Below are 27,520 nucleotides of genomic sequence, written 5' to 3'. Positions count from 1 at the left end.
TTTTTCCCCCTTCAATTTCTGTTTCATAATCGTGTTTGTGCTCACCAATCATACTGTGCAGTAGAAGAGATGGAAAAACAGAAATAAATCATATAATATATTTGAAAAAAATATAAATAAATAAATAAATAATAATAATGGTAAAAAGATAACACCCTGTTGGATAAAGCGCCCTGATGTAGACCCCACTCACCCTACCCTCCCTCTCAATCCTGTAAACTACTGACTACCAGCGACTAGTCCGACTGGTGTCCCTGCTAGTAGCCACGAACCACCCTAGTTCCACCATCCTCTCCCTCCTCCTGATTATTACCTACTTATCAGTCGAGACAGATTCTCCCCGAAGCAGCCTTATAATATCTGGCATTAACCTCCGCCGTTCACTCGACATGTCACATGACAGCGGTCTCGCTTCTATCAAGCTGCCTGGCTGCCTTGATCCTGATCTCACCAGTTGATGCGGACGAGAATAGAAACACCCAAACCGTTGCCTCGACCACATTTGCATATGTAACTATCATATCATCTCCTGAGAAGGCTAGGTTACCATCCACTACAGAAAGGAAGGAAAGATGAAAAACCTGTTCCACTAGTCTAGTCCTTACTCTAGGTAGAAAATTCACCCTTTCATCATTCCGAGACCAGACTGGTCGGCCCCTGAACCAATCACACTACTGTCGATCCCCGTCCATCGGTTGATCTCTTTCTTTTTTTTTTTTTTTTTTTTTCATTTTCCCTATTTTTTCACCTTGGCCCGTGTTCATATTGCATTTTTCACTTAGCTGCCTACCTTGCGGATAATTCTGTTCATCCATAGGATGGCCCTGTAGCCTCGACTCAACTCCGCCGGTAGACTGCCTTACCTCCCAGGTAGATAGTTAATACTCCGTAATCTATCAATTCCACCCCTCAAACAAAGCTAATAAAACCTCGAAAATAATATAAGATAATATAAGATCACACTTTAATAAAAATAAGGCAGAAGAAGAAATTTTCCCAGCCCGCTAATTACAGCCCGCCCATCATGATTGGTTCTTATTACGATGCGCACGCCTTTACTTCTTCCGGGAGGAGAGACGGTTCAATCTTCGCTTGCTCGTTCCTAGGTTCCTGTGGTAAGGATCTAATGGCTGACTAGTGAATCTGCTTGGTCGTTGGGTCGGTTGGTGGTCTTTGCATTGCCGTAGTCTAATAGTCTTACTAGGCAGGTAGTAGTTGTTGGCTCGGTCTACCGGTACCTAGGTAGATACCTAGGTACGGGAGTAGGTAGGAGAGAGTGTCCTGCAGACTGCAAGACGGAAAATCAGTTAGATTAACGGTTCACCCGTCCCGTTGCAGATGATTTGGAATCGTTAGGTAGGGCTTGTCTGGATTGCGCCATTGCGAACCCTGATCATAGCTGGTTCGTCTAGCTTTTACCCCTCCATCCATAGCACGGATACCACTACCTACCAAGGTCCCTAGATAGTGCTTCCTTTTGGTGACCTAGTGCTGAGTAGGAAATGACGCGGTGGTAATGTTCTTGTTAGGCAAACTGGATTTTACTAGGTGGTATCTATATGCGTAGATAGATAGAAGATAAGTAGCAGGATTGAACAAGATGTCGAAGATAGACTTGATAACGTATCACTGCCTGAGGTACGGTACCTTATCTGCCATCCCCCCTCATCATGCTCTTCAAATACAGTATGCTGCAACCACACCGCACCTCCATCCTTCACTAGAACCCTATATGTGTACGTATATCTACGCATATGTCCACATCACTCATCAATCAGAGCCATCCACCTGCGCGTGCTTCGCTAGCTGCCTTGAGCTGCAGGGACGGACGCCATTGTCTTGTCTCGTGCGTGGACGGTGGTGGTGGCACGTGCGTTTTTCTTCCTACTCGTTTATCTATCTAGGTACTTACCTACATTATCTACTTATCTATTCACCTAGGTGCGAGAGTACTTCCTCGACCCTCCTTGCTTGATAAAGTAGTCGTGGTAAGCCTGGGAACCGGTGTGTTAAAGATCTGTGCTATTATATCTAGCAGGGGTTAGGCCTACATGTGTGTAAATCGCGCATATATATTTCGTGCCTTGATGGTCTGGTGGTGTGATTGTAACCATGATAATATCGTAGGTATACCACATGGAGGGAATAGATGTTCCTCCTGATATTGCTCGTGTTTAGCATTGGTGTGGGTAGATGTGTTTGGCTTTCGAGGCTATATCGTAGTATTTAGCAAGATATATAACGTTGATATTCTATCTATACATGCTAAGCTGGCACCGGAATACCTGCTTTTCCAAAGGTATTACGAAGTATGTATCATGCTTATGTCAACAATCAACCCTCCAACTTTATTGATATATTATATCCACCAATACTACCATGATTAAAACGTAGTAAATGCTATCGGAATGTCACACAATCATTCTCACATCAAGCATCTCAAATCATACACGCTCAACAATGCACTGCCAACAAGCAAGTCATACATACTATCCACCCTCTGATATACATAAAGTCCGAACCCACATGGGTAAAATCAAGCCGCCATCGTAAGAACATGACTGCAGCACTGTTAGCATCCATCCACCCACAACGCATTGACGCGTAAAGGAAAACAGGGGAGGAAAGAAACTCACGAAGTAATACTATCCATCCTCTCCCTCGTCAACTTCAAACTAACAGTCAACAGCTCCCTCGCAAGCTCCGGCTCCCTCTCCCGCAACTGCCCCCACTTCTCAACACTCAAGCACCACGCCACACAGTCCTGCTCCGCCCGAACGGTCGCCGTCCGGCGCGTCTCGCTGAAGAACGGCAGCTCGCCGCACGGCCCCCCCGCAACGATCAGCTCGAAGTACCGCCCCTGCGGCATCTCGTACTCTGCGCGCAGCATCCCCGACTCGAGGAGGTAGAAGGACCGCGGGACGTCGCCTTCTTCGAAGAGGATGCTGCCTGCGGCGTAGGTTTCGCGGGTGAAGAATGCGCAGACTGGGAACCAGAAGTCTTCGTTGCGGAGGGTTAGGCCTTGGAAGGTTTGGAGGAGGAGCGGGAGGGGTTGGCGCATGGCGGACCATGCCGCCGGGGCGAAGGTCGCGGATTCGTCTTCGTGGAGTGTTGTCGTTGCCGCCTGTTGAAGGTAGCGGTGGCGTGGGGAGCTGACTATCCCCCCCCCTCCTGCGGCTGTGCCTTCGGCGAGGGACAGGCTTTGTGGGTGGGATGTGGTGGGGATTGCGAGGGTGGAAGAGGGGGCGCTGCGTTTTCGGAAGAGTGACTCGCGGTAGCGGTAGAAGATCTTGAGGTAGTCGTTTTCGGAGAATTCGAGGGCGGAGTTGAGGTCTTCGAAGAGTTCGACGCCGTTGACGGGCTCGAAGAGGCCTACGTTTTGGAGGCTTCGTCCGACTTCGCCTTCGACGTCGAGGCCCGAGATGGACATTTGGACTTTGCGTTGGCTGAGGATGCGGCTGATGCGCGTGAAGGCCTCTGCGGCGGAGAAGTCGAGGCCGACGACGCGGGAGAAGTCGAGGACGAGGAAGCGGATGGGCCGCTTGTTGAATGATTCTTCTTCGATGAGGCCCCGTAGTTGGTTTTCGACGTCGACTATCGTGCCGAAGAATAGGTAGCCGCCGAGTTTGATTATGAGGGTTTGCTGCCCGGCTTCTCGGAGGAAGCGCTGCTGGATGGGGGGTCGTCGGACTGTTGAGCCGGCCACTCGTCCTGAGTAGGTCGCTCGGATGGCGGATTTGCGGGAGGTTTGCAGGACGAAGCTCATGCAGGCTAGAATGATGCCGACGAAGATGCCTACCACGAAGTCCCATACGCCCATCGTCAAGACGATGATAACGACCTGTATCATCTGTTAGCTATAAACTTCGGAGTAAACCTTTTTACTTTGGATTACCGTCATATATTCAAGCCGATGCAGTTTCCCCCATGTATCAACCAACGCCTCTTGCATCAGTTCAATGCCAAGCATAAAGATGAGAGCTCCCACGACCATGACCGGGATAAAGCCCACAATCACCGGCCCGATTACGAGGATGCCCATCGTGGCGCCTGCAAGCATGACGCCAGCTAGACGGGAGTTTCCCCCACTATCGATGAAAAGTAGACTGTTTGTATAGACGAGATAGTTCTTCGGATCGTTAGCAAGATACGAGACACCATACTAAGATAGTTGCCTACCTGGATACTACCAGAAAACCCAGACAACGCATTGGTAACGCCGTGGGCAATGAGCTCGCGGTCAACATTCAGATTATCCTCGCCCGTGGAGATTCCCAGAGCCGGCACATTGATCGGGACGTGGAGGATGCCGAAAAAGGTGAGCGCCAGCATTGCCGGGATGGTCTCGACGAATGCAGGCCAGTCCACGGCGGCAAAGTCTAATACTGTCAGACTGCATATTCACTGAGGACGGTAAAAATAACTCACCATAAAGAGTGTAGAAGTTATACCACGGCTTCGAGAATGATGGCGCATTAAACACCCATCCACTGTTGCGTAATGCTTCCATGGGTATCCCCGCGATAAGCTTGACTATGTAGAATACAACACCCACGCCGACAAAGTACCCTCCAACCAAAAAGTTAGAGCGCACGAATCGTTTCAAGACCAGTATCCCGACAGCGAGAAACAAGGGTATCACCCAAAGAGGCAGCGTGTCCAATTGAAACAGCCTCTGCAGCGTGGGCATGGTAAACTCCAGAGTCCCTGGCAGACGAGCGGATACCTCGATACCCGTCGCCATGAGGAAGAACCCTACACCACCAATGCACCCGATCAGGATATGCCGCGGGAAGAATCCAATAAGAGACCCCAGCCCACAAGCCCCCATGAGGAAAAACACCAGACCAGTCATAATTGAACTGACAGCAAATGCCAAGATACTAGTCGCAATAACCGACTTCGGATTCTCCTCGCCGACACTATGCAATATCGTAAAAGCCATCTGGTGGAAAAACGGCACAACCTCAATCATCTCGCTCCCGATCCCACCGCGGAAGATAGAACCCCCACAGGAGAAAACCAGCTGCGCAATGATCGTGCTGACGTAGAACATCGAAATACCGTCTGATCCGAGATCCGCGAAAATCGGCTCGCCCAGGGGAAAGAGTATCATGCCGTAGGACAGCGCGTCGAGGATGTTGAGTAGCAGGCCGAGGAACACGGACGGCAGTAGACTGGCAGGGTGGACTACGCCCTGCTCCCAGATCGTTCGTTTGTCCCAGGCTTTGGGGTTCGTCAACACCCGGAAACACTTTTTGGCTTTGAAACGCGCCGTATTCAGTGGAGTCCGTTTTCGCTTTGTTGTAGACCCTTGGCTTTCAACGTCGTGCGCACTCCCATAGCTACGGACGGCTTTTGAAGGAGTGGAATGCAAAAGAGAAGATCGTTCAGTGCTAGAGATCTGAGATTCTTCAAAGTCAGGTACAGACGCATCCTCCCTCTCAGATTCCTCGCTTTCACTCGTCCTGCTCAGATCCGACGTCCGCTTCCGGTGACTGGACCTGACAGCAGGCGACTCGTGCGAAGGCTTGCGGATCATTTCCGTGAGCACCGAAGAGCCAGGGGTGTGGAGCGTCGACGGTTCTGCGTCCAACGGCTGCATCAGCCCCCCGGAACCAATGGATGTATCCTTCGGTGACACGGCGAGATCCAACTCTTGACTCCGCTGTTGACCCCGGCGGAACACGTCCAACGACGGCGGCAGGGTATTGCGCTCTGCGAGATGGGAGTTTTCGTTCAGCGAGAGGGCAAGGGAGGCTAGCTCGGCTGTCTGTTCTCGAAGACCGCGGGACGAGTAATGCGCTGGATCTGCCAGGGTACTGTCTGTCAGTAAAGATGCCCAAGAGAGGACTGTCATTTGATCGCACCATTTGCATTGTTGAAGGATCGATGATAGAACGACCGACTCGGTGTCCTATAGCTACCACCGGAGACGAGCGGATCGACCCCAAACGTATGAGGAAGGCTGCCATTATGCGCCTGTTCGATCGGAGCCTCTGCGGGATCCGGAGACAAGCGGTCGACAGATGGACGAGGGGGAAGCCCGAACTTCCCAGACCCGCTGCTGTTCCGTGTCCGGAAGACGCCCATCGGGGGCTACTAGTAGTCTAACGGTCTTGACGTGATTATTTGACACAGATCAAATGATAGGGACGAGATTAGCCCTGGTAACAGAGTCCCCGCAGGGCGCGCGGTGTGGTCTTGGGCCGTTACTCGAGTGCGATTGATGATTCTGAATGACGCAATGCCTATGATGGGCAATTGGGGTGATATCGCTGCCGAACCGGGGAGATGCAATGGAAAGCCATCCAGTCAACACATGAAAGATCAAAAAACAGAAGGCAATCGAGCGAAAAGAAATAGGCTGGGGGGGCCGAAGACAAGAGGAAATTTGGGGCGTTATCAGGTTATTCGACCGACTAAAAAGTCTTATCACCGGGAGGTTATCGCCGGCCCACTCAGTGTGGTTTAGCGTTTGCGCAAGGCCGTTAATCAAGGCTGGCCAGGGTGTTGATGAGGGGTCAGAGCGCGATGATGAATGGAATGTTCGGGAATTGTTGTTAAAGGGTATTATGATCATTATATCCCTAGTAAGACCTGTTTGCTCTGGCCATATTTGAGATTGTCATTGCAGGAAATGATCTGCAGTTGCACTGTTGGAGTTGCTCCTTAGTCATCCGATCTGCCTGAAGCCAGCCTTAATCACGAGATCTATCGTTATCATATGAGGACAGAATGTAGATAATTGAGCCAGAAAGGGCCAGGAGTATATTCAATTCTATACATATGCGTGGGTATCATAAAACATAAACCAATGAACCATGCATCCTCATCCATAACCCATCAACTCAGCCGCTCCAGAAACCCCTGCGCAATCAGCCGTTCGACGTCGCCCTGTCGCACATACAGCTGGCTATTCTTCGTCAAATTGATAGCCCTACAGTAGCAGCAGTAGTCAGCACAATGTCCCAGTACTAGCATCCAAGGATGAGGGCCTGGGGGGAACGGAGGGCCGAAGCAAAATATACAACATACCCATACTCAGTCTGAATCTCCCCCGCATCCTTCAGCACCCGAACATCAATAAAAAGATCCTTCGGCGGCTCCAAACTCCCCGTAAGATCCACATCCGTCCACTGCCCCTTGTAAGCAGCCAACATATCACTATACTGCCGAAAATACTCCTCCTCCTCGGGGCTCAGCGAGCTGTGCTGCCCCGCCGCCTGCGCCGAGCTCATCGGGCCCGGCGCGTCGCCGCCCTCCTCCGCGGGGAGCTGCTGCTCCAGCACGTCGACGCCCGTCCAGCACAGTTCTTCCAGTTTTGCGGTCCGTACGCGGTGGTACGCGAGGAGGCAGCGCTTGTTGCGCCGCATGCTGAGGTGGTCGACGAGGAGGGCGCATGCTGTGGCTGGGTCGGCGGACGGGTTGAAGCCTTCGGCTGAGAAGGAGTTGAGGAGGTGTGCGACGTGGCGGTCGAGATCGCGTACTTCGCGCGCGACGGCCCGGACGAGCTCCGTTTGGTAGGGGGGGAGGTGGGCTAGGGATTGGGTGCGTTTGGCATGTTGGACCTTTGGGAATGAGGGTTAGTTTTGGAAGGGAATTATGGAGGGTGTTGGGTTGGGTATACCAGCTTGTTTCCGAGTTCGCCGTACATGGGGATGGGTTTGGGCTGTTATTGTGCGCAAGATGGGTGATGATGCATTGACGGTTGGGGATGATGGGGTGGAGATGCGATATGGATGGACTGGCACAACAGTCTATTGATTTGAATGGATCAAGAACATGAATTAAAGCCACGCTTTGTAATACGATATACAAAAGAAATTGGGTATATCAATATTCAGACAAAGGCGGATCCCATGACGGTTTCTTCTCCACGCGCTGACAACGCGCACGTGACGCGCCTCTTACCTAAGTCCGGACAACGGCCGCTGGTTTTCCAGCAGTATAATGTATTAAACAACCGTTCCAATTTCCCATCTTGATAAATCAACTGCAGGTTGCATACCTAACAACTCCCAACACAAACAGTCGCCTTATTTGCCGTTGCTGTGAGTGCTGATTTGGAATACCTGCCGCCTGCACCAACATCTGTCGCATGTTGCCGACACGAACGGGTCCCTGCATAAACGATCCGGCGGTTCAAAAAGAGACGACTGTTAGGTACTACTTACTGCCCTAGTTGGGTTATACCTTTGGAAACTGTCTGCCGTTTGAGTAGGCTTGGGGGGAGTTTAAGTGGTTGGGTTGGGGTGATGGTGTAAAGGCGACGGGGGGTTCAACTGCTAGGGTTGGATTATATATCACGGAATACTCCACATTCGGGAGTATAATTTAAAAGTAGGTTGAAATCCCGTAAACTGACACATGGTAATGATAATGATGATTTCTAAATGGATGATAGATGACAAATTCGCATAAACGAAAACAATTCTATCTAAAAAATTCGACAAATGCCACACATGGTTTAAGACTAATCCAAATCACGACCCCGCCCGAGACAAGACAATCAGAAACAAGCAAAACGAAGTCCAACATAGGGGTACTCTCAAACGGAAACATAAATGAGTGAAACAAGATGAGTGAGGACCACATCATACGCCAGGTAGCCTTGCTCCTTCGAACTCCATTCCTACTGTATTCTCATAAAGAGAGAGAGGTAAAGAGAGAAAGCAAAAAAAGAAAGATAAAGAGAAATAAAAAGGAAAAAATGCCAACTTAGATGCAGGTGCATTGGAATCATTGTGCTCATCATCGTTATGAAGGTGGGTTGAGAATGGAGCAAGTGGTGAAACACAATGTTCTCAAGCCTGAGGGTTGACCCAGCGGTCAAACTCGCCTGTGGGAGAGTCCACCGCAAATTTCGAATCCCAGGGCTCGCCGTCATCCAGCATATCGTAGGATGAGTGGGGGTGATAGGACACGGCATTGGACCCTAGCGAATTGGGTGCGTTGGGAAGGTAGCTGGCGCCAGGGGCCGGGTCAGTCCAGATCCCGTACTGGGGGCTGCTGTAAACGTGGCCGGCAGGAAGGTGATCACTGTGGTATCTCAACAGTTGGGGGTCCAACTGGCTAGTCGGGGGAGCACCGGGTGGGGGAGCGGTGGTCTGGGGTTGAAGAAGTTCATGGTGAACCGCTCCCGGCAGTCCGGACAAGGTGTTCGAAGTGTTATATTGCAGCTCACTCAGGTCAGTTGTTCGGAATCGTACATCATCCTGGTGAGCGCCCATAAGACCGTGATGCATACCGGGGTGCCCGTAATGGGATGCCTCGGGAGCCGACATCATGGTGGAAGGTGGACGGGGAGGATGATGGGCGGGCCACCCCGAATTGAGAAACTGCATGGGCGTGGGCAGGCCATGATGCTCGACAATGTTCATCGGTGTCCCACAGCGGCTATGCCACATTCCAGAATCGATATCCGAAGAAAGCATGGCCTGGCTTGAACTCAAGCTCGGGCTGGAGCTGGGAGTGTCATCGTGGCCCATGCCGGGAGAAGGCTTGCCTGGCTTCTTGGTCGGCTTGCTCTTGTCCTTGGGTGAATATTTGTATCCCGGGTGCGCCTTCTCGTGGTTGGCCTTTTCGATATTGGCGAGAGAGGCATACTTCTGCTTGATATCCCGAGGCTCCATCTTCCAACTTTGCCCGGCGACCTTCGAGACTTCCTGGTGATTGTTCTGCGAGAGCCACTCTTTGGTGCGCTCTGCGTACGCTGAACGGTAGAGAATGAAAGAGTTCATGGGTCTGGCGACCTTTCCCTTGCGAGTGGTCTGGCTTAGACGTGTTTCAATAGGACGATGTACCCACTCCTCCATGTCCCGAATCGGGATATGGCTCATGTCTTTGGTCAGTTCACTCAACGGAGCGTTGATGACTGGGGGATCGGTCTTGCTCCTCTTGTGTCGGATCTTGGGCGATTTTGAGGACCGGGAGGCTCGAGACAGCTTGGACTTGGGGGTACTCTGTGCCCGGAGCCTTTGCGACGGAGACGACCAGTGCGATGGCGCCGAATCTAGACTGCCTGCAATCGACACTTCATCCGACGGGGGCGTGTTGACTTGAAAGCCATGGGGTTGCATCTGCGTAGAAACTAATTAGATGCGCCTGGGACTGGGGGGAGGGAGGGGTGGGGGGTAGACCACGGGGGATCGCGTGCTGCTTACCTGTAATTGCACTGGGAGGCTGCGAGAGTAATCGCCGTTGGTAATGGTGTGTGAAGAGGGTGAGCTCCGGGGCTATCCCAAGGTTATTACATGCATGTCAGAAGAAGGGTTGTCGATATTCAAGCACATACCACTGGCTGTGAGCCATTCGCGTCTAGGTTTCCCTGCGCGCCGGCGAACATGAAGAGATCCGACTGGTCGTACATGGTGCGGGCAATTCCACACGATTTTTGAGAGCTCTCTGGAGCTAGACTTTCATCACCTGACTGCGGCGGAGAGAGTGGTTGACGCTGAATTTGTCTCAGAGTCATTGCCAGATCCGAAGCTACCGCCCAGATCTAACGGATGTGGTAAGATTGGAGTCGGGGAAAGGAGGGGCTAGCGATCTCCTTTTTCCTTCCTGGTTCTTTTGCCAACTCTGCGGGGGGCGCGTCCGATTTAGAGATGAGCTGGCTAGAGGGGTCACTTGGACTAAACGGTGGGTGGGGGAGATGACCGCGTCGCAGACACTGTTTGCTAACCGGACAGGGTTCTCAGCAACGCGGATGGGGAAAGGAAGTCAGATGTCGGTGGATGGCAGAAGAAGAAGTAGATGTAATCGTCCAACTTTGCCGGTGAGGCTTTTCTGTTTCTTTTTTTTTTCTTCTATTTTGTTTTGGCAAAAACACAGGCTGTGGCAAAGAGGCCCCAACAAGGACAGAAGAGGAGAAAGGGTTTGCGAGAGGTGTGAGACACCCCGTGTGTCTTGCCTGATGAATGGATGGATCGGTGAAAGGATAGTAGAAGGTAGAACAATTGATCAATCGATGGAAGGAAAGGTCTCAGCCGTGGGATAGCATGCGCCTTTATCAATCTGCAGAGACGGGGGAATGGAAGAGGATTCTTTGATATCAGAAATATTCATCGGGGTAAACAAGAGGAGGAAACCCGACAGGATATAAGGCAGATCGGTGTTGCAGAGCGCCGTTCTAGATGGGGAGAACTACCATGGTATCCTAGTGAGCGAGACCCTGACTCAAGCCCGAAAAATCAACCAGGGAAAGAAAAAAAGTAAAAATATAATAATTAAATAGAATAGAATAAAATAAAATGGTCCAATTAATTAAAATGGGGGAGAAAATCAAAATAAAATAACATGGGAATATAATAGAAAATCCAATAAAATAAAAGATTACCGCCAAAAGCGGCGGTGTTGGTTATTGACATGGATCCTACACTCTATACACACACATACACACACACACACACACACACAGAGAGAGGGAGAGAGAGAGAGAGAGAGAGAGAGAGAGAGATGGCGTGGTCTTTGTCCCACGGCGTTGGAACTGGAGGCAGACATGGCTGATCCTGTCACTCTCCAATCATTCTAACTGATTTCCTATTTATTATTTACTATTATTTGTTATTCTCTTTTATTATTTTATTCCAATTATTTTTAATCCTTTCTTTTCTTTTTTTACTTCCTTTCTTTCTCACGATTATCTTTCTTTCATCCATTTTATTTATTATTCTACTTGATTTTCTACACTTCGATGGCTCTCTCTCTCTTTTTGCCTGAGAGAGAGGAGGCTGTCATCCACATTCCCCAGACCCAAACAACCTCATCCGTGGTTTGTCTTCCACCCACATTGCCCCTCTTCTTTGTATCAAAATGCAGCTAGAAGGATGATTGAATGGTTTGAGATCTTCTAGACTGTAACCAGGCTTAGACAAATGCGGCCGCTTTTGACGAACCCATGGACATCCGGCGTACCCCGGGCAACTCCCACTCCTCCCCTCCAGATGGTGGTACCAGTTGTCTATCCTTAGGACATGCATCGTGGTTTGAAAGAAGGGAGCGACAGACAAGTCTGGAGAAGGCGGTGCTCGAGGATGGGGACAGTTCTTGCCCTACGATGGGGTTGCACGATATGGAGAAATGGAGATCCTCCTCCACCTTGAATAGGGCGCAGTCGGTCTCATGGCTTCAGTGTTAGTATCTTTAAAACCCTATCAACCAATTTGATATCTAGAAATATAGGGTCTGTGTCGAGTTTCCGCATCGGGTAGAGCCTGGATAAGCCGGTCTGGTTAGGACCAAATATGATCTATCCATGCTGGTTGATATGGTAGGATCTCGGACCCGAAGGATATGCTTTGGGTTGTCATCCGCATAGACCATCCGTGTCTCTCTATCATCGCCCACTCAATGCCCGTGGTGGGGGAACGAGATCCGAAGATCGATTGGAAAAAAGAAAAGGAGAAAAGACAGAAACGGAGAGGGGAAAAAAGGAGAAGGGTCGCGACCGTCATCACAACGGTCCTCTTTCCCCTCAATTTCCATTCCCGTATTATGGTCTTAGTAATAACCCCCAGACCCGAGAGGAGAGAATGGCTACGGGGTTCTGAATTGAGTAAAACGTTAAAAAGAAGGCTCATTTATCCAACGTTGAGCACACGAGGAGAAGAGACCATTACACGGGGCCGAGCCACATTCTCCCACGCTGCTTGTGCTCTCAAAGTTTCTCGTTACATGGGAGAGAGACAAGAGAGGGAGGTTGTACATCTCCCCGCCTGCGCCCCGTAGATCGGATGCGATCTCTCATCCATGGAAGTTGGTTTGAGTTCCACCTGTTGTCCGCGCTGCCATCCCTCTCTCCATGTGCACTCTACCTACATGGCGGCGCCGTTGACACCCTGGGACCCGGGCTATGCGAACCGGACTTGACCTTTAATTCGGAGTACCGTAGATCGTCATTACTAGTTGGCCAGGTCCTGAGTGTTTGGTGTCTTGGTGTCTGGTGATTCGGGCGCAGACAGTTCTAGGCTTGGGCCTTGGAGCCAAACAGAGACGGGACGGGTCTCCATACTTTCCTCCCAGTTAGGGCTAGCTATGTGGGTCACATCCAATGCTGATCACGATGGTTCGAACGGCCGGGCCTCTTGATATATGTTAGTTCTCCTATTACTTTGCGATTTTAGTTTTTCCCCTATAGATACCTTCTAAATTATCAATATTTCTACGTATCATCATTTTTTACTTTTTCTGTTTTCCTCTTAAATGAATACGATAGAAAAGAAAAGCCAGGAAAAGTAAAAAAGCATTGACCTAGTCCGGCGTATGGATGGACATCATGAAACGAATGAATGACAATTACACAACGCCACTAGTATTTGATTGGATGAACCGGAGACGGGGTAAAGTATCCGTCTCGCAAAGACTGGCTCTAGCAGATCGCTGGGTCGATTTAGTGTCATTTAAAGCCAATCTCCCATCTAAGGGCTGTAATTTATTACCAACGGTGACACGGAGTATCGGGCAGTACACTCCCCGGCGATTTCAGGCCAAGAGATACCTCGACCATGTACCCAGGCCGCACTAACTAACTACCTAATTACCTAGACTTTCGCAGACTCAAGACGATCATCTGTTCTTGCGAGAAAGTGGAGATCGTGGCCGAGAAAGAGATGAACGTGTCATTGGCACGATTTATCTTAAGTTGGCTGGTAGGAAGTCTATCCAAGTGAGCGCCATTTTACCAAATCGCCTGCTGTCTCCTTCCTGGAGATGCTGATGCGGTGGGAGTCTTGGCAAAGAGACTGGCTTTTCCCTCATCGTGTTAGGGTTCCTGTGTGTTGGTGTCTGTTCGGTCACGTGTGGGATAACAAAGACGCCGCCATGTTCAAACTGTTTCCAGCATCATATCACTCCAGGCATTTGCCCCTTCCCCTCGGGATTGGGATTCTGCAAGGGACACTCAGGAACTCTTCAGGTTTTCCTCACCTGTTTCTTTATTCTCTGCTGAGAATTACCATAAGCGGGTTTTCTCTAGCTGGGCGCACGTTCAAATGGTCAAACCTAAGGGGTATTAGTTGAAACTCTACGCCTCTACACTGGAGAACCGCAGACCCCTCCTGGATGTCCTGACTGGTTCGACAGCCACTGACAGAGAGTGTGCGTCGCCCAACTAGGCTTGTGGGGAAAGTCAAGTGGGTGACGGCTAACGCGTCCTAGCCCTACAGCGATATGATTTTCCTCTCCCTTCAAAGAAGTTAAAAAGCGGCAGGACAAAGAAAGTAAAATCGAATGATGGGAATTTTGTTGCTAGTTAGTTAGTTCTCTTTTTGCCCCATCAGCGCTTTCCGCTCTTTGAAACGGTTTGAAAGAGATGCACAGATTGAGGAACGGGGCACATGCTGGGTGGAAAATGGCGGCTGGCGGCCAGGTTTGATAGCTTAGGGTTTGGGGGCGACATGGCTTGCGCAGGAACCGGAAGCAAGACGGCGTGCGTTTGTTTTATTATGTTTTCTTTTGGTTTTTGACTTTTGGTTTTGATTTTTTGATGTTTCTGATTTACTTCTTTATTTTCCTGGCCTTTTCTTTGTCTCACTCGCAGAAGTTTGGAAGCCTAGTGGAACCAAAACAACAGCCTCTCCAGGAGGCTCTCTCTCGTCTTATCTTATCGACATGCAGGGTGTACCGTGTAGTGGACGTATCAACCGGGATGTCTCTGTTGGGGTTGGCCCAACGAGCTGCTGCCATTGCACAAGACAGCTGGATTCCGGGAAGGATCAAATTGCACTGCTGTATCTACCATCTACAATCCTTCCCGTCAGATAGACTAAATGAATCGCTACTGTGTGACGAGGATCTCCCGCACCTCAATACTAGGACACTATTGACTCTCTCCATTTCATCCCCACAGCCATTGGCATACGTCGAGATTCCCCATCCCCAGATACCCCATTCGGTATGTCGTGCCATGGGCCATGGCTGTCCAGAGATGCCCATCCCAGCCCGTGTCACCGGCTATAGGGGCGATGAACGATTGACACCAGGGATCCTCACCGCACCGTCCTCACCCCCCTGGCAGTCGAGCCACCTCCAAAACATTCTAGAAGCCCACTAGATCGCCCGCCGAGCCACCAGCCTTTCCTGATCCGTCGGCACACGTACCACGGACCTCTTGTTCTTTGATTGGGATGATCACTCGTGTCTCATAGCCCTCCCTCACCCCCCGCCTCCTCCAACCCTGGACTCGAAATGGTCGGCTGATGGGGGGGGGGGGAGGGGGGGTAAGGGAGGCAAGGGAAGGGATTCCTGTCAAGCTCATGGTCATAACGTCCCCCCCCTCTCTCCCGTCTATCCCCGGGAATCATCGTTGTCTGTTTCATCCTATTCATTGATGCATTTCCCGGATCCGGCGTACCTAAGAATACATCTATTGTCTGTCGACTGCGCATTGCTGGGCTCTCCCGTGCCGCATGTCTCATGGCGAAACGGTGGATGCGAAGTTTCATCGTGGTTTGAGGTTATTTTTGGTTCAACAACAATAGCAGACTTCTCAATGAATGTATCTGAAGAAGTCTCCCAACAAGGGCTCCTAGTCAAACATGGGTGCAGGTGCAGGTGCAGCTGTAGGCACGTCCTGACAGATACGGGTTCCCCGGGGCTGTGATCCCCGATCGCGGAGCCCATTTCTTTCCAAATCAGGATTCGGACCCGGGGACACTAGTGTTGCTTCGAAGTCTCCGAGAAGATAGGGTATTGGACAGTCCAAAGTTCCGAGAAGGTCTCTTCCCCCTCCTCCCCTCCCCTCCCCTCCCCTCTGCGCCATGGCTTTCTGCAAGGATCAGAGTCTAGCAGAGGCTGTCAAACCTTCCAACAAGCCACGGGAGTTGTCATGGTCCACCGCTCTTGTCTATCACGGGAACACATGGGGTGCAATTTCTTGAGAGATCCCCCCTGAGGGTGATGACGTCCCTATTCCGTAACACTTGAGGGGGTACACAGCGTCATACAATAGGATCAGTAGCCCAATAATGGCACGATATGAATGGGGTTTCCCCTCAGTTTACTTAAGAGCCCATCAAGCTACTACAGGATGGGTAAATGCCCGGCAGGCTATCCCAGTGGTCAGGCCAGAGGAAGATCGACAGGCCCTGCAAAGATTCGTCACCGCTGCAAGTGGCCTATTGAACTAGACAAGAGGTGCCCGACCAACAGAGACCATCGCTCTTCCAACAAGGCCCGGGACCAGGAGAGGTTCCCTTTTCTGATCACAAATAAGACAACGTGGTCGGAACATGGGGATTGTCGGTCAAAAGCGGCAATTGGTTGGAGTTGCCCTCGAGTTCTGGCAGTGCAGATATCCTAAGACATTCACTTTTCTTTTTCATCGCTTTCTTTATTCCCTTCTTTATCTCCTTCGTCTAAATTCCCTTTATTTGATCTTAGAATTGTTTAGGGTCAAGCCACGAGCTCGGGTTGGAATGACGACGGACTGCACAATACCGCCTTTTCTCTGACCGAACGCCCCGTGCACCCTTAGCACTGCCTATATGATTCATAGCCTCCGCCGCGATGGGAGGAAACCTGCATGCGTTCCAAGATAGTGGTGCAACCCAACCAGGGCAGAGCTCGGCGACTGCAGGGTCACACCTCATAGGTCGAACTAGGAGGACGCCGTGGTATCCTCACCGACGAGTGCGTCCATCCTGAATGGCTGCGTTAACAACTCACACGACTGAAAAACGGGAACTATATTGGTTACCGGTCTGTTGGGTCGGGCTGAGATAGGTGGATTTGGCTTGTCCAGGGCCCACCTTGCTCCAAGGAGACCTCGGATTGGGCGGTTTAGGCATGGCCCCCAAGTCACACAGGATCTAGAGGGACGCAGCCGTCTCTAAGTAGTAGTGACTAAGTATATGGATGTACTACAGGAGACTGGGTTGGGCTGGCTATCTCCGTTTCTTACGACCTCGGGATATGTGGTCTCTTGCGATGCCGGTCATCCGAGGCCTGCCCCGATGTCGATGACAGCATCTAATGGGGTTGGTTGTTGGTCACTTGATTCCCGGGGCTCGGAGTGATGGGAACGTAATAGTCACCACCATTCTCTTCGATATTTATCAGCAATATGATATGGGAGAACACGAACCGCAAGACGCCACCATCAATGAGGAGAGTTATTTTTCTTCCCTCTCCTTAGTTCCTTTTTCTTGAAAAAAAAAAAAAAAAAAAAAAGTAAAGTGAAGGAAAACGAAGCACAGACTAATTAATTAGTGAGCCAAGACCACCTGAGTCCGGGCATAGCCGACAGAATCTCTCGAGGCTAGTGATGCCCTCCTGGACAAGACATGATTCAAACCATACCGCAATTAAGGTTGAATCGGAGTGGTGGCTCTCCTTACCAGGACAGGGCTCAGAAAAAATGACAAGCCATATCATGGTTATTCCCTGTACGCCTTCGAGTCCAGGATATGCCCGGAGATAACCAGCCAGCCAGCTAGCTAGCTATTAGCTGATCGGAGGTAGTCTGTAACCGGATGGTCTGGTCTATCCCCATATTAATCGTTTTCTCCATCGCCCATCGAACGGACCACTGACGAGGCAGTGATCGACGCCAGGACGCAAAATAACTAGTTAGCCCACGGTTATCGAAAAGAGCTTCAGGGTTAGATTGCCAAGTCTCCCGTATGATTTATGTGACATTTCGCCTAACAGAATACAGAAAAGGTGATGTCGAGACGGTCACTGCCATTACCATCCCATAACCCACCCTACCTACCTACTAGTTCGCATTTCTCATGTAACAACCAGCCTAGACCCGCTAGTCTCCCCGTGTTCACAGGGCCAAAAAACAAAAAACGCACGCTTATTTCCCATGGGATGGCGAGTTGACTATCCAAGAGGGAAATGATCATTCGCCGGGCCCGGCACGGCCGAACTTCTAACTCCACTTTTTCTCACTCTCTCTCTCTCTCTCCTCTAAACTAGAACGCTATCCCGCAAGAAGTTAAGCCTATCCATATTTACCATTACACGAGGATTATTATCCTTCGGATAGGCCCGTCGGAGGTCTCGGGGTCGTTCCATCCGTCCCTAAGTTGATCGGTCACCTGCCATGTCGCGAGACGGTGTCTCCACTCTCCGCTACTACTACCACTCCTACTACACCTGTTATGGATGGGTATGTATCATTGACGCCACCGTGCAGAGAGGCCGGAGCTGCCATCTCCCTCCTCTATTGGATCATTGCCATTAGGCTGCCATGCATAGCGTTCGCGGTTACTCTAATATATGAAGTTTTACTCCTACATATTGTGTTGGAATTGGAGGAAGGCCGTGCTAGCACCCCTAATCTACACAATACATCCTATATGCCGATGCCGCTTTTTCTTTCCCCCCCATTATGTATCTGTGTCTGTGTGTGTGTATGTCTGTCTCCGGATCGCCCAGTGACCAGGCCAGCACGGACTATAGGCGTCGTTAGACAAGACACCCACGCCCCCGAGGAGCAGCAAGACCCAGTCACAGCGAGTGACGGTCCATGATTCATATGTCTAGCCGAGTAGGCTAATGCATGAACAAGCCGCCTTGGTCTCAGTCAGATCTGGTTCTGCCTTGGGCGGAACGATCTCCTGGAGGACAAGCTCTCTGGAGTACAGGCGGGGGCGCACGGGTGGGACTGTTCCAGGATGCGCCCTTCAGATCGAATTGGAGGAAATGAAGGAAAAGAGAGATTTGAGGGAAAATGGGATTTTTTGAAAGGCACTTACTAGTCGGTACAAGCAGGTGAAATGAACGAATGGCCAGGGGCTTGTCATTTCCTATTTCTATCATGTACTGGGTACCCACAAATGGGAGGCTCCGTGGTAACGAACCATGTAACGGGGACTTCGGGATGGGGGTTAATGGATTACAATACAGTATATTCTGTACTGAATGCATGGCCCGATGAGGTAAAAAGATTGCGCAGGTGGCTCAGACTTTGGGTATCTATCTGTCCTCTCGACTTCTACTTCTACTGAATGATGGTTCGGTTCATGATCCAATGCAGATGCCATGCTTCCTCTACCGGATTCCTGTCAAGATACCCAGGGTGAACCACTCCCGGACATTCCACCCACCACTCACCATTCGTGAGCTGAGGGAAAGAACCTAATTAATCTATACTACCTAAGGTACCTAACGACCCAACCCAAAGGACAACCAATCCATGTCCATCGAAAAAAGAAATCATCTCGGGAATTGAGTTTGAGCCGCGCAAGATGACGGCCTCTTGACCACACCGTAACTAATTCCTATTAAGAGCATAACTAACTAATCGACTAACTCTGATCCGCAGCCTGAACTTTACACCCTCAACTCCACCCAATCAACGCCTCATCGGGGGTAACTAACTACCTAACTACTACCTACCTAACTACTACCTACCTAATGACTACCTACCTAATGACTACCTTCCTAATGACTACAACTTTTTTTTTCTCCCACCTCTCAATTTTTCCATGGCTCCTGACCGTTACCTGGTCCGACAGACACCCACGAGTGGCCGGCTCAAATCGGGGGAGTCCCACAACTTTCCAAAACGTCAAAAACAAAATCGATATGGACCATGGATGATCCTAAAACTCTATCTCTCTGACATGACATGACATGACATGACACATGCAACCAATTTGCGCGAGCTGATTGAACTGGCCCGGGACCCGTGTGCCCCAGGACGAGAGGTCCTTGCGCTCCGAACACTACGTTTGCTTTCTTCGGAGATGGAGATGATGGGTCGGAGCTTCGGAGGGTCGGTCGGTGGTGGATGTGACAAGCGACCTGTCAGGGCGCTTCGATCGAGATCCGCGCCGATCTGTTACCCACTCATTTAAATCTCCCCACTTTTTCTAACCGACGGGATATGACGACAGTATGGGTCTGGGTTTACTTGACACCGCGGAGATAGGAGGAGATGGGAAGAGTGGGAGGGAAGTTAAAAAATGTGGAAAATGGAAAAAATGGAAAAAATGGAAGGAAAAGAAAAGAAAGGAGACGGACGATCGATGATCTCCACCGAGCTATGCTGCAAATACAGACGCAGACAATACAACCACGGCACTCCCGTCTACAGCCGGCGCCGTTAGCATCGATCTATCCCGTCTCGAGACAACCACCATTCCAAGTGGACCCTTTCGGCCATCCCCTTAACCTGTACCCCTCAAGTCCCAATCTAAGCGCCGGTTCGCTGAGCGCACAAGCCGCTAGGAATCTCGATCTATCGGACACCTCTCTGCAAATCAACGTCGCTTACGCCCGTGGTGTGGAGACTGGACGGGCTAGTAGCTCTATCGACAATAGTACTTGTCTGGCTTGATTGAGGAAGCCTCTTTTGCTCTCCTGTCGCGGTACCGGGCACTCGAGGCTCAAACTGCTAATCTGATCGACTCTGTCATTTGGAGTGAGAATTCGATTGGTCTAGACTGCGGCGGTTATTATCACGGTCCACTCATCACATTGTCATCTGCTCCGTCTTTCGCTTTCGCCGTGTTGGAACCGACCCGAGAAAAGGAGGGAACGATGACTTTAGGTGCCAAATTAGCTGCTGGTGGAATGATGATCTTCCTTGCAGCTACCTACTATCCCAAGGCCCACCCGCTCGGTTCAATCGATCCTTAATGTCTCGTGTGCATCGACCATGGCCACTCTCCATTGGTTATGTTCCCTGCGTAAGAAGCCAATCTTTACCCAAGTCGACACAATATCCCACGGGCTACCCGGCTACCAGCCGTCTCCTGACAGCCTCCTAACGTTTTGGACGCGTAAAAAAAAAAAAAAAGAAAAACACAGTATCTCAATTCCCAACGCCGCCGCCACCACAACCACCACCAAGACGCGGCCAACGTTTTCTCCACAGATAGAACCCTCCCAACCCAGCCAGCTCCCACTCAACTACACAAACAAAACTCCCTAATATCCAGCTCATAAGTTTGACTGATAATCAAGTCTCAGAGTTTCCGATCTGTCTCTCCCCGCCAAGCCTGACACTACGCGGGCCATCACAATCCCAATTGTGATGTGACACCAATCCCGCACGAACCACTTCTTGGCCCCATGCCACTCCCTCCCTCCCTGCTGCGCCCCTTGCGGCCGGAACGCATGCCGTTTTGTCCTGTTAATCTCGCGTCTCGGGATGGATTGGGATTGGGAACTGATCTGATCTGATCCAGCTCGTGTCTGTCGCCCGCACCGCACGACGCGTGACGATGGCCTGTTGCTTATTATTATTACCTACAGAGTGCTTACCTACCTACCTACCAGTTTACCCCCGCTCCGGTCCGGTTCGCGAATGACTCGCTAGTTGCGATGTGAAGCCACATTAATCGAGCGCGGAGCGGACTTATTCCGTTGCTTACTTCTTACTTCTTACATCTGGATAGATTTACCCTAAAGAGAAGGGAGGGAATAGTCAGTTTGCCCCCGGTACTTTTGGCACCCCTGATCATCTACTGGGTACTCCGTACTTTCGTAGTTCTTGATGTGGTTGCAGTGCTAAAACACGGGATATATTAGGCGGTTCGGGGGAGATACTATAAGTACATGTTCGTTAGTACTACTCTGTAAATAGGTGAGTATTTATAGATACCAAGACTGACGGAAAGCGGACGGGCTACGAACATACACTACCTATCTGGCTAGTTACGGAGTACTCCATATTGACCTCGCTTTCTATCCGTTGTCAGTAGTGTCTCCCTATCTCTACCTACGGCTAAACAGGCCAAAAGACCGACCGGACATGAGATAGTATCTACTAAGAACCAGCTAACTAGGTAGTATTGCCCCTGTGCTTATCCACCTACGTACTTTACGACCTACAGCTAACCCATCATCAAAGCTCCCTCCCTCCCTATCAGACTCAGCAGCGACTAAGTAAGTAGTAGGGTACCTAGTGCAAGCCGATCGCTTACGCTAGACAAGGTCGAAATGCAATCCAATCTAATCCCTGCCGTGCCATCCCCTGATCAATGTGTTTGTCTAGAGTTGTTTGTTTGTTCAAAGGAGGGGGGTCTGTAGGTTGTTCCAATGTTTGCTGCTGGCTATTGTCTTGGGCAGGTTTGATTGGGTGGGGGGGTTGGCATTATGCCTGCGTGGCATTGAGGACTGGACTGTTCCATCCTGTTTATCCTTACTTGTTGAGCTTGGGAGTTACTTACTGGGTAGGGGGTAGGTGGGTGGTTGTAGATGGATGATGATGCTGCAGAGGCAGACACGTATGTTTGTGTGTCAGCCGGTCTTGGGTCGGCATATTGGTAACTCATATTCATGGGCGTGTCAGATTGGGCTGGATTGGATATTCTATGTTGTGAATTGAACGGGGTTTCTTTACCTTTCGCTCTCCTGGATGTGTATCGTTCATGTGATAGCAGTATCCATAGTACTCGTGAACGCTGATTTATATTCGTAACCATCCTCACCAGCAACTACATCACCCTCAACTTAGCGATCCGTATATATACTGCATACATCTATCTGCTATCTACACGTATAATCCACGTCCACGCATAGTCCACATCTATACCCAACCCCATGCAGTGTGCTTACCCACCCACCTCTTACATACCTCTTCCACCTCAAGACGAATATTCCAATCCAGCCCGACTACCAAACCATGTGCGTCATCTTCACGGGTACTGGATGGAATCTATCTACTGGTGCTCCGCAACGTGTATAGAGGAAGATTCCTAAACGGACTACTACGATCTCAAGTGTGCTTGCTTCCTTGCATCCATGCGTGTGTGTGTATGCATACATGCATGCAATGCTGTGCATGCATGTGTTTTACACATGTTTGTGTTTCCACAGTGGATGGAATAGGACTGTAAGGGATTGGTAATACATTCTTGGGTTAATAAGGTAGGGTAGGGTCTGTTTGCTTGGTTTTTTGTATGGGGTTTGGGAGATGGGTAAGGTGTGATATATATTTAGTGGTGTGGATTTGATTTGGGGTTGGGATGTTGTCGTTGCTGCTTGGATATGCGCGAATAGGCTGTTAGGGTTAGTATATATATCTACGGATGCAACAACATCAGAATCACTAGAAAGAACAGAAAATTCTATGCAATTGTGTTCATTTATTTTAATTGATTACCCCATCCATCCCATATCAACCAGAGTACAAACCAAACCAAGCCAAACCAATCTATAATCTCGCCCTGCAACGCCTCTACCTACCAACCAACCGCCCAGTTTGCACCAGAGCAAACATCTTAGAGAACACAGTAAATAGAAGAAAAGAAGAGAACAGATCCACCCATCCATGCTTATTGGTTTAAACCACACTGTAGAGATAGGTTGTAGATTGTAGAGAACAGCTTGTTTGCGAGCGCAGTCGCGAGACGAGATATGGAACGAGCTCGGGGTCGAGTAGATTGCATCGCATCGGCTGAAACGGAGGACGTTAAGATCTATCCGTTCCCGACTCCATGCACGTAACTAGATGTCGCGCGTCTGATTTGGTTTAACTGATTGATATGATATGTCGTTTTTCTGGTGGATACCCAGACGGGACACAATCCGTGGTGATGCTATTTGCCGGGGGTGATATTTCCGGCTTCGTTGTATTCGTCCTCGCTGCTCCTGTTTTTGATGTTTATTGTGCCCCACTATCGAAAACTAAACTGGACGTCGGTTGTTTTTGATTATGGTGGGATTAGGTTGGCACATCTGGGTGTTCGAGTTTGGGATCCCCCACGCTAGAACATCATCCGTATGCCATGTCTTTGAGCAACAACGCAGCTACTGCCTGTTACTGCCGTTCCCTGAATCAAACCGCGGAGCAGACGGTGTATTCTGAGCGTTCGAACCCAGGGGCGGAATGCGATTGAGAGACGGCGACGACATCATGCCTTGCGGTGCGTTGGCCCCGTGAGAAATCATGGCGTTCTCTCTCTGCCGGCGTCCCTCTTGTTCCGGAGTCATGGATTTGACCGGTGGGGGAATGGGCGCGTCGGGCGAGCTGCGTCCCATGAGCTTCGGGCTCGGCTCCAGTTTTTGGATCGGAGGTAATACGGGTGCGCCGGCCATGCCGCCGGATGTCACCGGGCGAGGGGACTGTTTTGTTGGGCTGATTCCGGAGAGATGGACGCCGTGGCCGTGGGAGCTCTGCGGGGGTGAGGATCGACTGGCTGTGGGGGTTGCCGCGAAGGATATCTGGCCGCCTTGCATGGAGGAGAATGATGCGTGGTTGCTGGTGCTTGGACGTCGGGCTTGGTGTTGTCCGTATGGGGTCGTCCATGGTGCTGGGCTGTCGGATGGGGATGCGGAGGGGAATCCGGCGAGAGGGCCGACGTCGCGGTTGCCTTGTGTGGGGGACATGGAGGGTCGGTTCTGGATGGGCGAAGGGAGATGCGGGCTCTGTGCAGAGTGGGATGATGATGGCCGCTGCGTTTGGAACGAACCGAATGACCCACGGCCAGGAGGTGGTTGTGTTGCCTGGTGGGTGGAGGGTGGTTTCGGATGATGGGCTCTGGATAGACTGAACCCGTTCACACCCTTGGATGGAGAGAATGGGGCGCGAGAAGGGCTGAAGGGGAGGTGGTGGGCGGAATGAGGGCGGCGTTCGGGTGACGACGGAGAGAAAGGCATCGACTGAGACCCGGTCTGTGGGGGGAAGGATGGCTGTGCAGGCATTTTGGAGGGCGATCCGTTCGGGGACATATGGTGATGAGCTTCCATCTTGGGCACCAAGAAGTGTGGAGCGTCCGGCCCCTTCGCCTGGTGATCTTCAAACCCAGCTGACGAGGGCGAGGAACCAAGCTTGAACTTCAACGGGGGTAGTTTCGGCATCTTCGCCTCCTCCTCGCGCCGGTGACAGTCCTTGCAGACGAAGTGAAAGTCCTCACGCTCGGCTTCGTCCTGCGCGATCCCCAGGCATTTGCTGTGCTGCCACACATTGCACTTTTCGCACGCGACACTATGGGACCCGTCGTCCTGTTTCACTTTAGCGAGAGAATAGAGAGCAATGGAACTGGAGACTTACCAAGTTCTCCCCATGCACACCGCATATCGAGCAGTCAAATATCCACTCATCCTCCCCAGAGAGATCTTTGAGATTCTTCCTCTGCCTCTCCATTTCGGCCCTGAGGTGCCTTTCAGACATTCGACTCTCGCCACGCTCGAACTTTTCGTGCTCATCTTGTATCTTCTGCAGTTCCTCTTCGTGTTCTATGCGTTTCCGTTCTCGGTCTTTGATGCGCTGCTCGCGCGTCATCATCCGGGCGCGCCTCTCCTGTTCCATCTTCTTTTTCTTCTCCTCTTCTTTGCGAGCCATTGCCAGCTCTGCTTCGTGCTTTCGCGCTTCTTCCACCGCCTCCCTGTCAGCACGGTCCTTCTCCGCCTTTCCGGCGAGACGGCTGGACCGTTTCGCGCCGGCAAGCATTTGCAGATTGATGAGCTCTTTTTCCTTCTTGATCCTGTGCCGTTCCTGGGATTCTTCTTCCTTTTCAATGACCGGCATCACTTGTTCTTCAATCCTATCCCTCAGTATCTTCTCGTCTGCATCCCTGGTCTTTTGAATCGACGCCAAGAATTCCCGATAGTCGTTGAGTGTGATGGCGACGCATTCCCACTGCATCTCCTTGAAAGGATCCTCTTGCGGTTTGCCACTGGCGTTATCATTATCCTCTTCGGAAGAACCATCGACGATAGCCGCTTCGGATCCTCTTCTCCGCTTCGATGCGCGTAAAGCACGCGCGCTCTTCCTCTTGGTCTTCGGTTTGGCGAGTTTCGGAGCGGGGATGGGGGGATCGGTGCGACGATACAGTCGATTGTCATCCAGAATGTAATAAAGGGCGCCGTCTCGATCGTATCCTACTTCCTCAATACGCTGGGGAGGGTAAGTAAACGCTTTACCATGGAATGGAGTTGCACTCACCCATTGCGTCTGGTCCTGCTCCCTCTGCTCCGGCATCTTGTCGCGAATACGGTCGGGGTTCCAGAACGTCCATACCGTCAACTGGTGGAGAACGCGAAGCTTCAGGAAGATGTCAAACTCGGCGAACTTTTTCGGAACCTCGTCGTACCCGAAGGGGTTTTCGACATGGGGCGCTTTGGCGTTGTACTGGCGTCGCGTATATTCGTCGAAATTGTCAAACCTAGATCAGAGACGATATGAGCGTCCGCCGTATATAAGAATCAGTCTGCGCGACATCACGTACGAGAGACCCCGATGCGACGAAACCCATTTGAGCAGACAAAGTCCAATCTCCATAAGTTTCTCCGAAGGACCGGGTTTAAGACATTCGGTTTCTAAATCCTGCACCGTAGAAAGACAGATTAGAGCACAGTGCGCGAAATGCGAAACGCAGAAAGGTCGAGAGAAGTAATTCATGGTCATGTAATCACTAAGAAATGGTTCATACCTCGATCCCGAAATCCTCATCAATTTTCATAGGTTTCCCAAACATGGTAATGTACTGCATGAGATTTGCAAACTCCCAGCTATTGCGCAGTTGGTCGAGCAACCCTGGCTCCTCCGATGGCTGCTCCGGGGCAGCGTCCGCATCGGAGCGGGTGCGCTTTCGCGATACCATGGAGGCGGTTCGAGACCGTGAAACGGCGGCGGCCGCGCTGGAGGAATTCCGATCGATCGCGCGGGTTAGACGAGGGTGTGGTGGCGTGGATTTAGCTAGATAGGACGAAATAAAGGGATCAAAAGAGAGATGTAAAAAAGAAAAAGGTCAAATCAATACCAGTCCTAAAATCAAGACTAAACAATAGTAACGAACGAGGCGATCGCAAGGGTGTGTCGGTCGGCTGGATGAAGATGAGCTCACTTGTCTCTCTCTCCCAGACGCCCCTGCGCGCGTCGAGACCGGGCTGGGTCAGGTGACCGCACCACCAATTTGGATCGAATGGGTAAGCGGCTGAACACGCTCTGGCACTATCTACATGTTATGTTCTCTCCATATTTGATGGTCAATAATGATCTAAAATCTCAGTGTAATATCACTTTTCGTGTTTGGAAATGTTGTCTACTTAATTGACAAAAAAAAGAGCGCAGATCGCCAGGGCAAACATCATCAATACTCCGTACATAGGGACAAATTCCCACCCGTCAATCCCGAAAGAAAATCCAGTAATACTCAAGTGCAATGCATGGCAGAATAAAAACAACAAAACGGAAAAAAAAGCCTAGATCTTGGTATCTCTCGCTCAAAGCGACTCTATCTCACCCAAGTGGAGAAGGTGAAAGGGATTGTAGAGGACAAGCAAATGCACAGGAAATCTGAAAGCGCCAGCCACCTCCACGCCACATGCACATCCTCGACCATTATGTCCGAAATGGATTGAGAATGGAAAGACAGCAAAACCCATGAGGAAATGCAACAGACAGCCAGAATATCAAAAGACAAAGAAAGCACAAACACAAATGCTCCCTCACATGGTTCCAATTTCGCCCTCACATCATTCTTTCTTTATGTTTTCTGTCGGGGTTCCTTTCTTTTTTTGCCCAGATATCTCTAATTTTCATTTTTCATGTTGGAAACTCACCTTTTGCGCCTTCCATGTGTCCTTTTTTTCGCCCGACCCAGCCCCATGCATA

The 27,520-nt window shown here is 50.6% G+C and overlaps 7 protein-coding genes across 7 annotated transcripts; 2 read left to right on the top strand and 5 right to left on the bottom strand.

The window, feature by feature from the left end:
• The first annotated feature begins 1,662 nt into the window (after nt 1-1,662).
• BDW47DRAFT_97343 (uncharacterized protein) lies at nt 1,663-2,047 on the top strand. Its single transcript, XM_024820404.1, has one exon. It carries the CDS (start codon nt 1,733-1,735, stop codon nt 1,973-1,975), a length of 243 nt encoding a protein of 80 aa, XP_024676536.1. The 5' UTR covers nt 1,663-1,732; the 3' UTR covers nt 1,976-2,047.
• A 296-nt stretch (nt 2,048-2,343) lies between these two features.
• Nucleotides 2,344-6,531, bottom strand: BDW47DRAFT_97341 (sulfate transporter family protein). The gene is made up of 6 exons (XM_024820403.1): nt 5,871-6,531; nt 4,429-5,811; nt 4,180-4,379; nt 3,896-4,129; nt 2,637-3,841; nt 2,344-2,561 (listed from the first exon to the last, which is right to left on the bottom strand). The coding sequence occupies exons 1-6, from the start codon at nt 6,091-6,093 to the stop codon at nt 2,537-2,539; spliced, it is 3,270 nt and encodes a 1,089-aa protein (XP_024676535.1). The 5' UTR covers nt 6,094-6,531; the 3' UTR covers nt 2,344-2,536.
• Nucleotides 6,532-6,780: 249 nt separating this feature from the next.
• Nucleotides 6,781-7,801, bottom strand: BDW47DRAFT_97340 (DNA replication protein PSF1). Its single transcript, XM_024820402.1, has 3 exons — nt 7,631-7,801; nt 7,039-7,571; nt 6,781-6,940 (listed from the first exon to the last, which is right to left on the bottom strand). The coding sequence occupies exons 1-3, from the start codon at nt 7,655-7,657 to the stop codon at nt 6,847-6,849; spliced, it is 654 nt and encodes a 217-aa protein (XP_024676534.1). The 5' UTR covers nt 7,658-7,801; the 3' UTR covers nt 6,781-6,846.
• Nucleotides 7,802-8,470: 669 nt separating this feature from the next.
• BDW47DRAFT_97338 (HMG-box domain-containing protein) lies at nt 8,471-11,095 on the bottom strand. The gene is made up of 3 exons (XM_024820401.1): nt 10,298-11,095; nt 10,167-10,238; nt 8,471-10,082 (listed from the first exon to the last, which is right to left on the bottom strand). Exons 1-3 carry the CDS (start codon nt 10,475-10,477, stop codon nt 8,808-8,810), a joined length of 1,527 nt encoding a protein of 508 aa, XP_024676533.1. The 5' UTR covers nt 10,478-11,095; the 3' UTR covers nt 8,471-8,807.
• BDW47DRAFT_1686 (uncharacterized protein) lies at nt 10,568-11,095 on the top strand. The gene has a single exon (XM_024818364.1). It carries the CDS (start codon nt 10,658-10,660, stop codon nt 11,000-11,002), a length of 345 nt encoding a protein of 114 aa, XP_024676532.1. The 5' UTR covers nt 10,568-10,657; the 3' UTR covers nt 11,003-11,095.
• Nucleotides 11,096-21,561: 10,466 nt separating this feature from the next.
• Nucleotides 21,562-22,269, bottom strand: BDW47DRAFT_97332 (uncharacterized protein). Its single transcript, XM_024820400.1, has 3 exons — nt 21,895-22,269; nt 21,812-21,846; nt 21,562-21,746 (listed from the first exon to the last, which is right to left on the bottom strand). The coding sequence occupies exon 1, from the start codon at nt 22,239-22,241 to the stop codon at nt 22,014-22,016; it is 228 nt and encodes a 75-aa protein (XP_024676531.1). The 5' UTR covers nt 22,242-22,269; the 3' UTR covers nt 21,562-21,746; nt 21,812-21,846; nt 21,895-22,013.
• An 809-nt stretch (nt 22,270-23,078) lies between these two features.
• Nucleotides 23,079-26,724, bottom strand: BDW47DRAFT_97330 (putative PHD finger domain protein). The gene is made up of 5 exons (XM_024820399.1): nt 26,337-26,724; nt 26,133-26,230; nt 25,850-26,069; nt 24,956-25,801; nt 23,079-24,906 (listed from the first exon to the last, which is right to left on the bottom strand). The coding sequence occupies exons 1-5, from the start codon at nt 26,505-26,507 to the stop codon at nt 23,713-23,715; spliced, it is 2,529 nt and encodes an 842-aa protein (XP_024676530.1). The 5' UTR covers nt 26,508-26,724; the 3' UTR covers nt 23,079-23,712.
• Nucleotides 26,725-27,520: the final 796 nt, after the last annotated feature.

This window comes from Aspergillus candidus, assembly GCF_002847045.1.
Source record: "Aspergillus candidus strain CBS 102.13 unplaced genomic scaffold BDW47scaffold_1, whole genome shotgun sequence".
NCBI lineage: Eukaryota > Fungi > Ascomycota > Eurotiomycetes > Eurotiales > Aspergillaceae > Aspergillus > Aspergillus candidus.
Note: the sequence above shows the minus strand (reverse complement) of the source record. Positions and strands in the feature narration are given on the sequence as shown.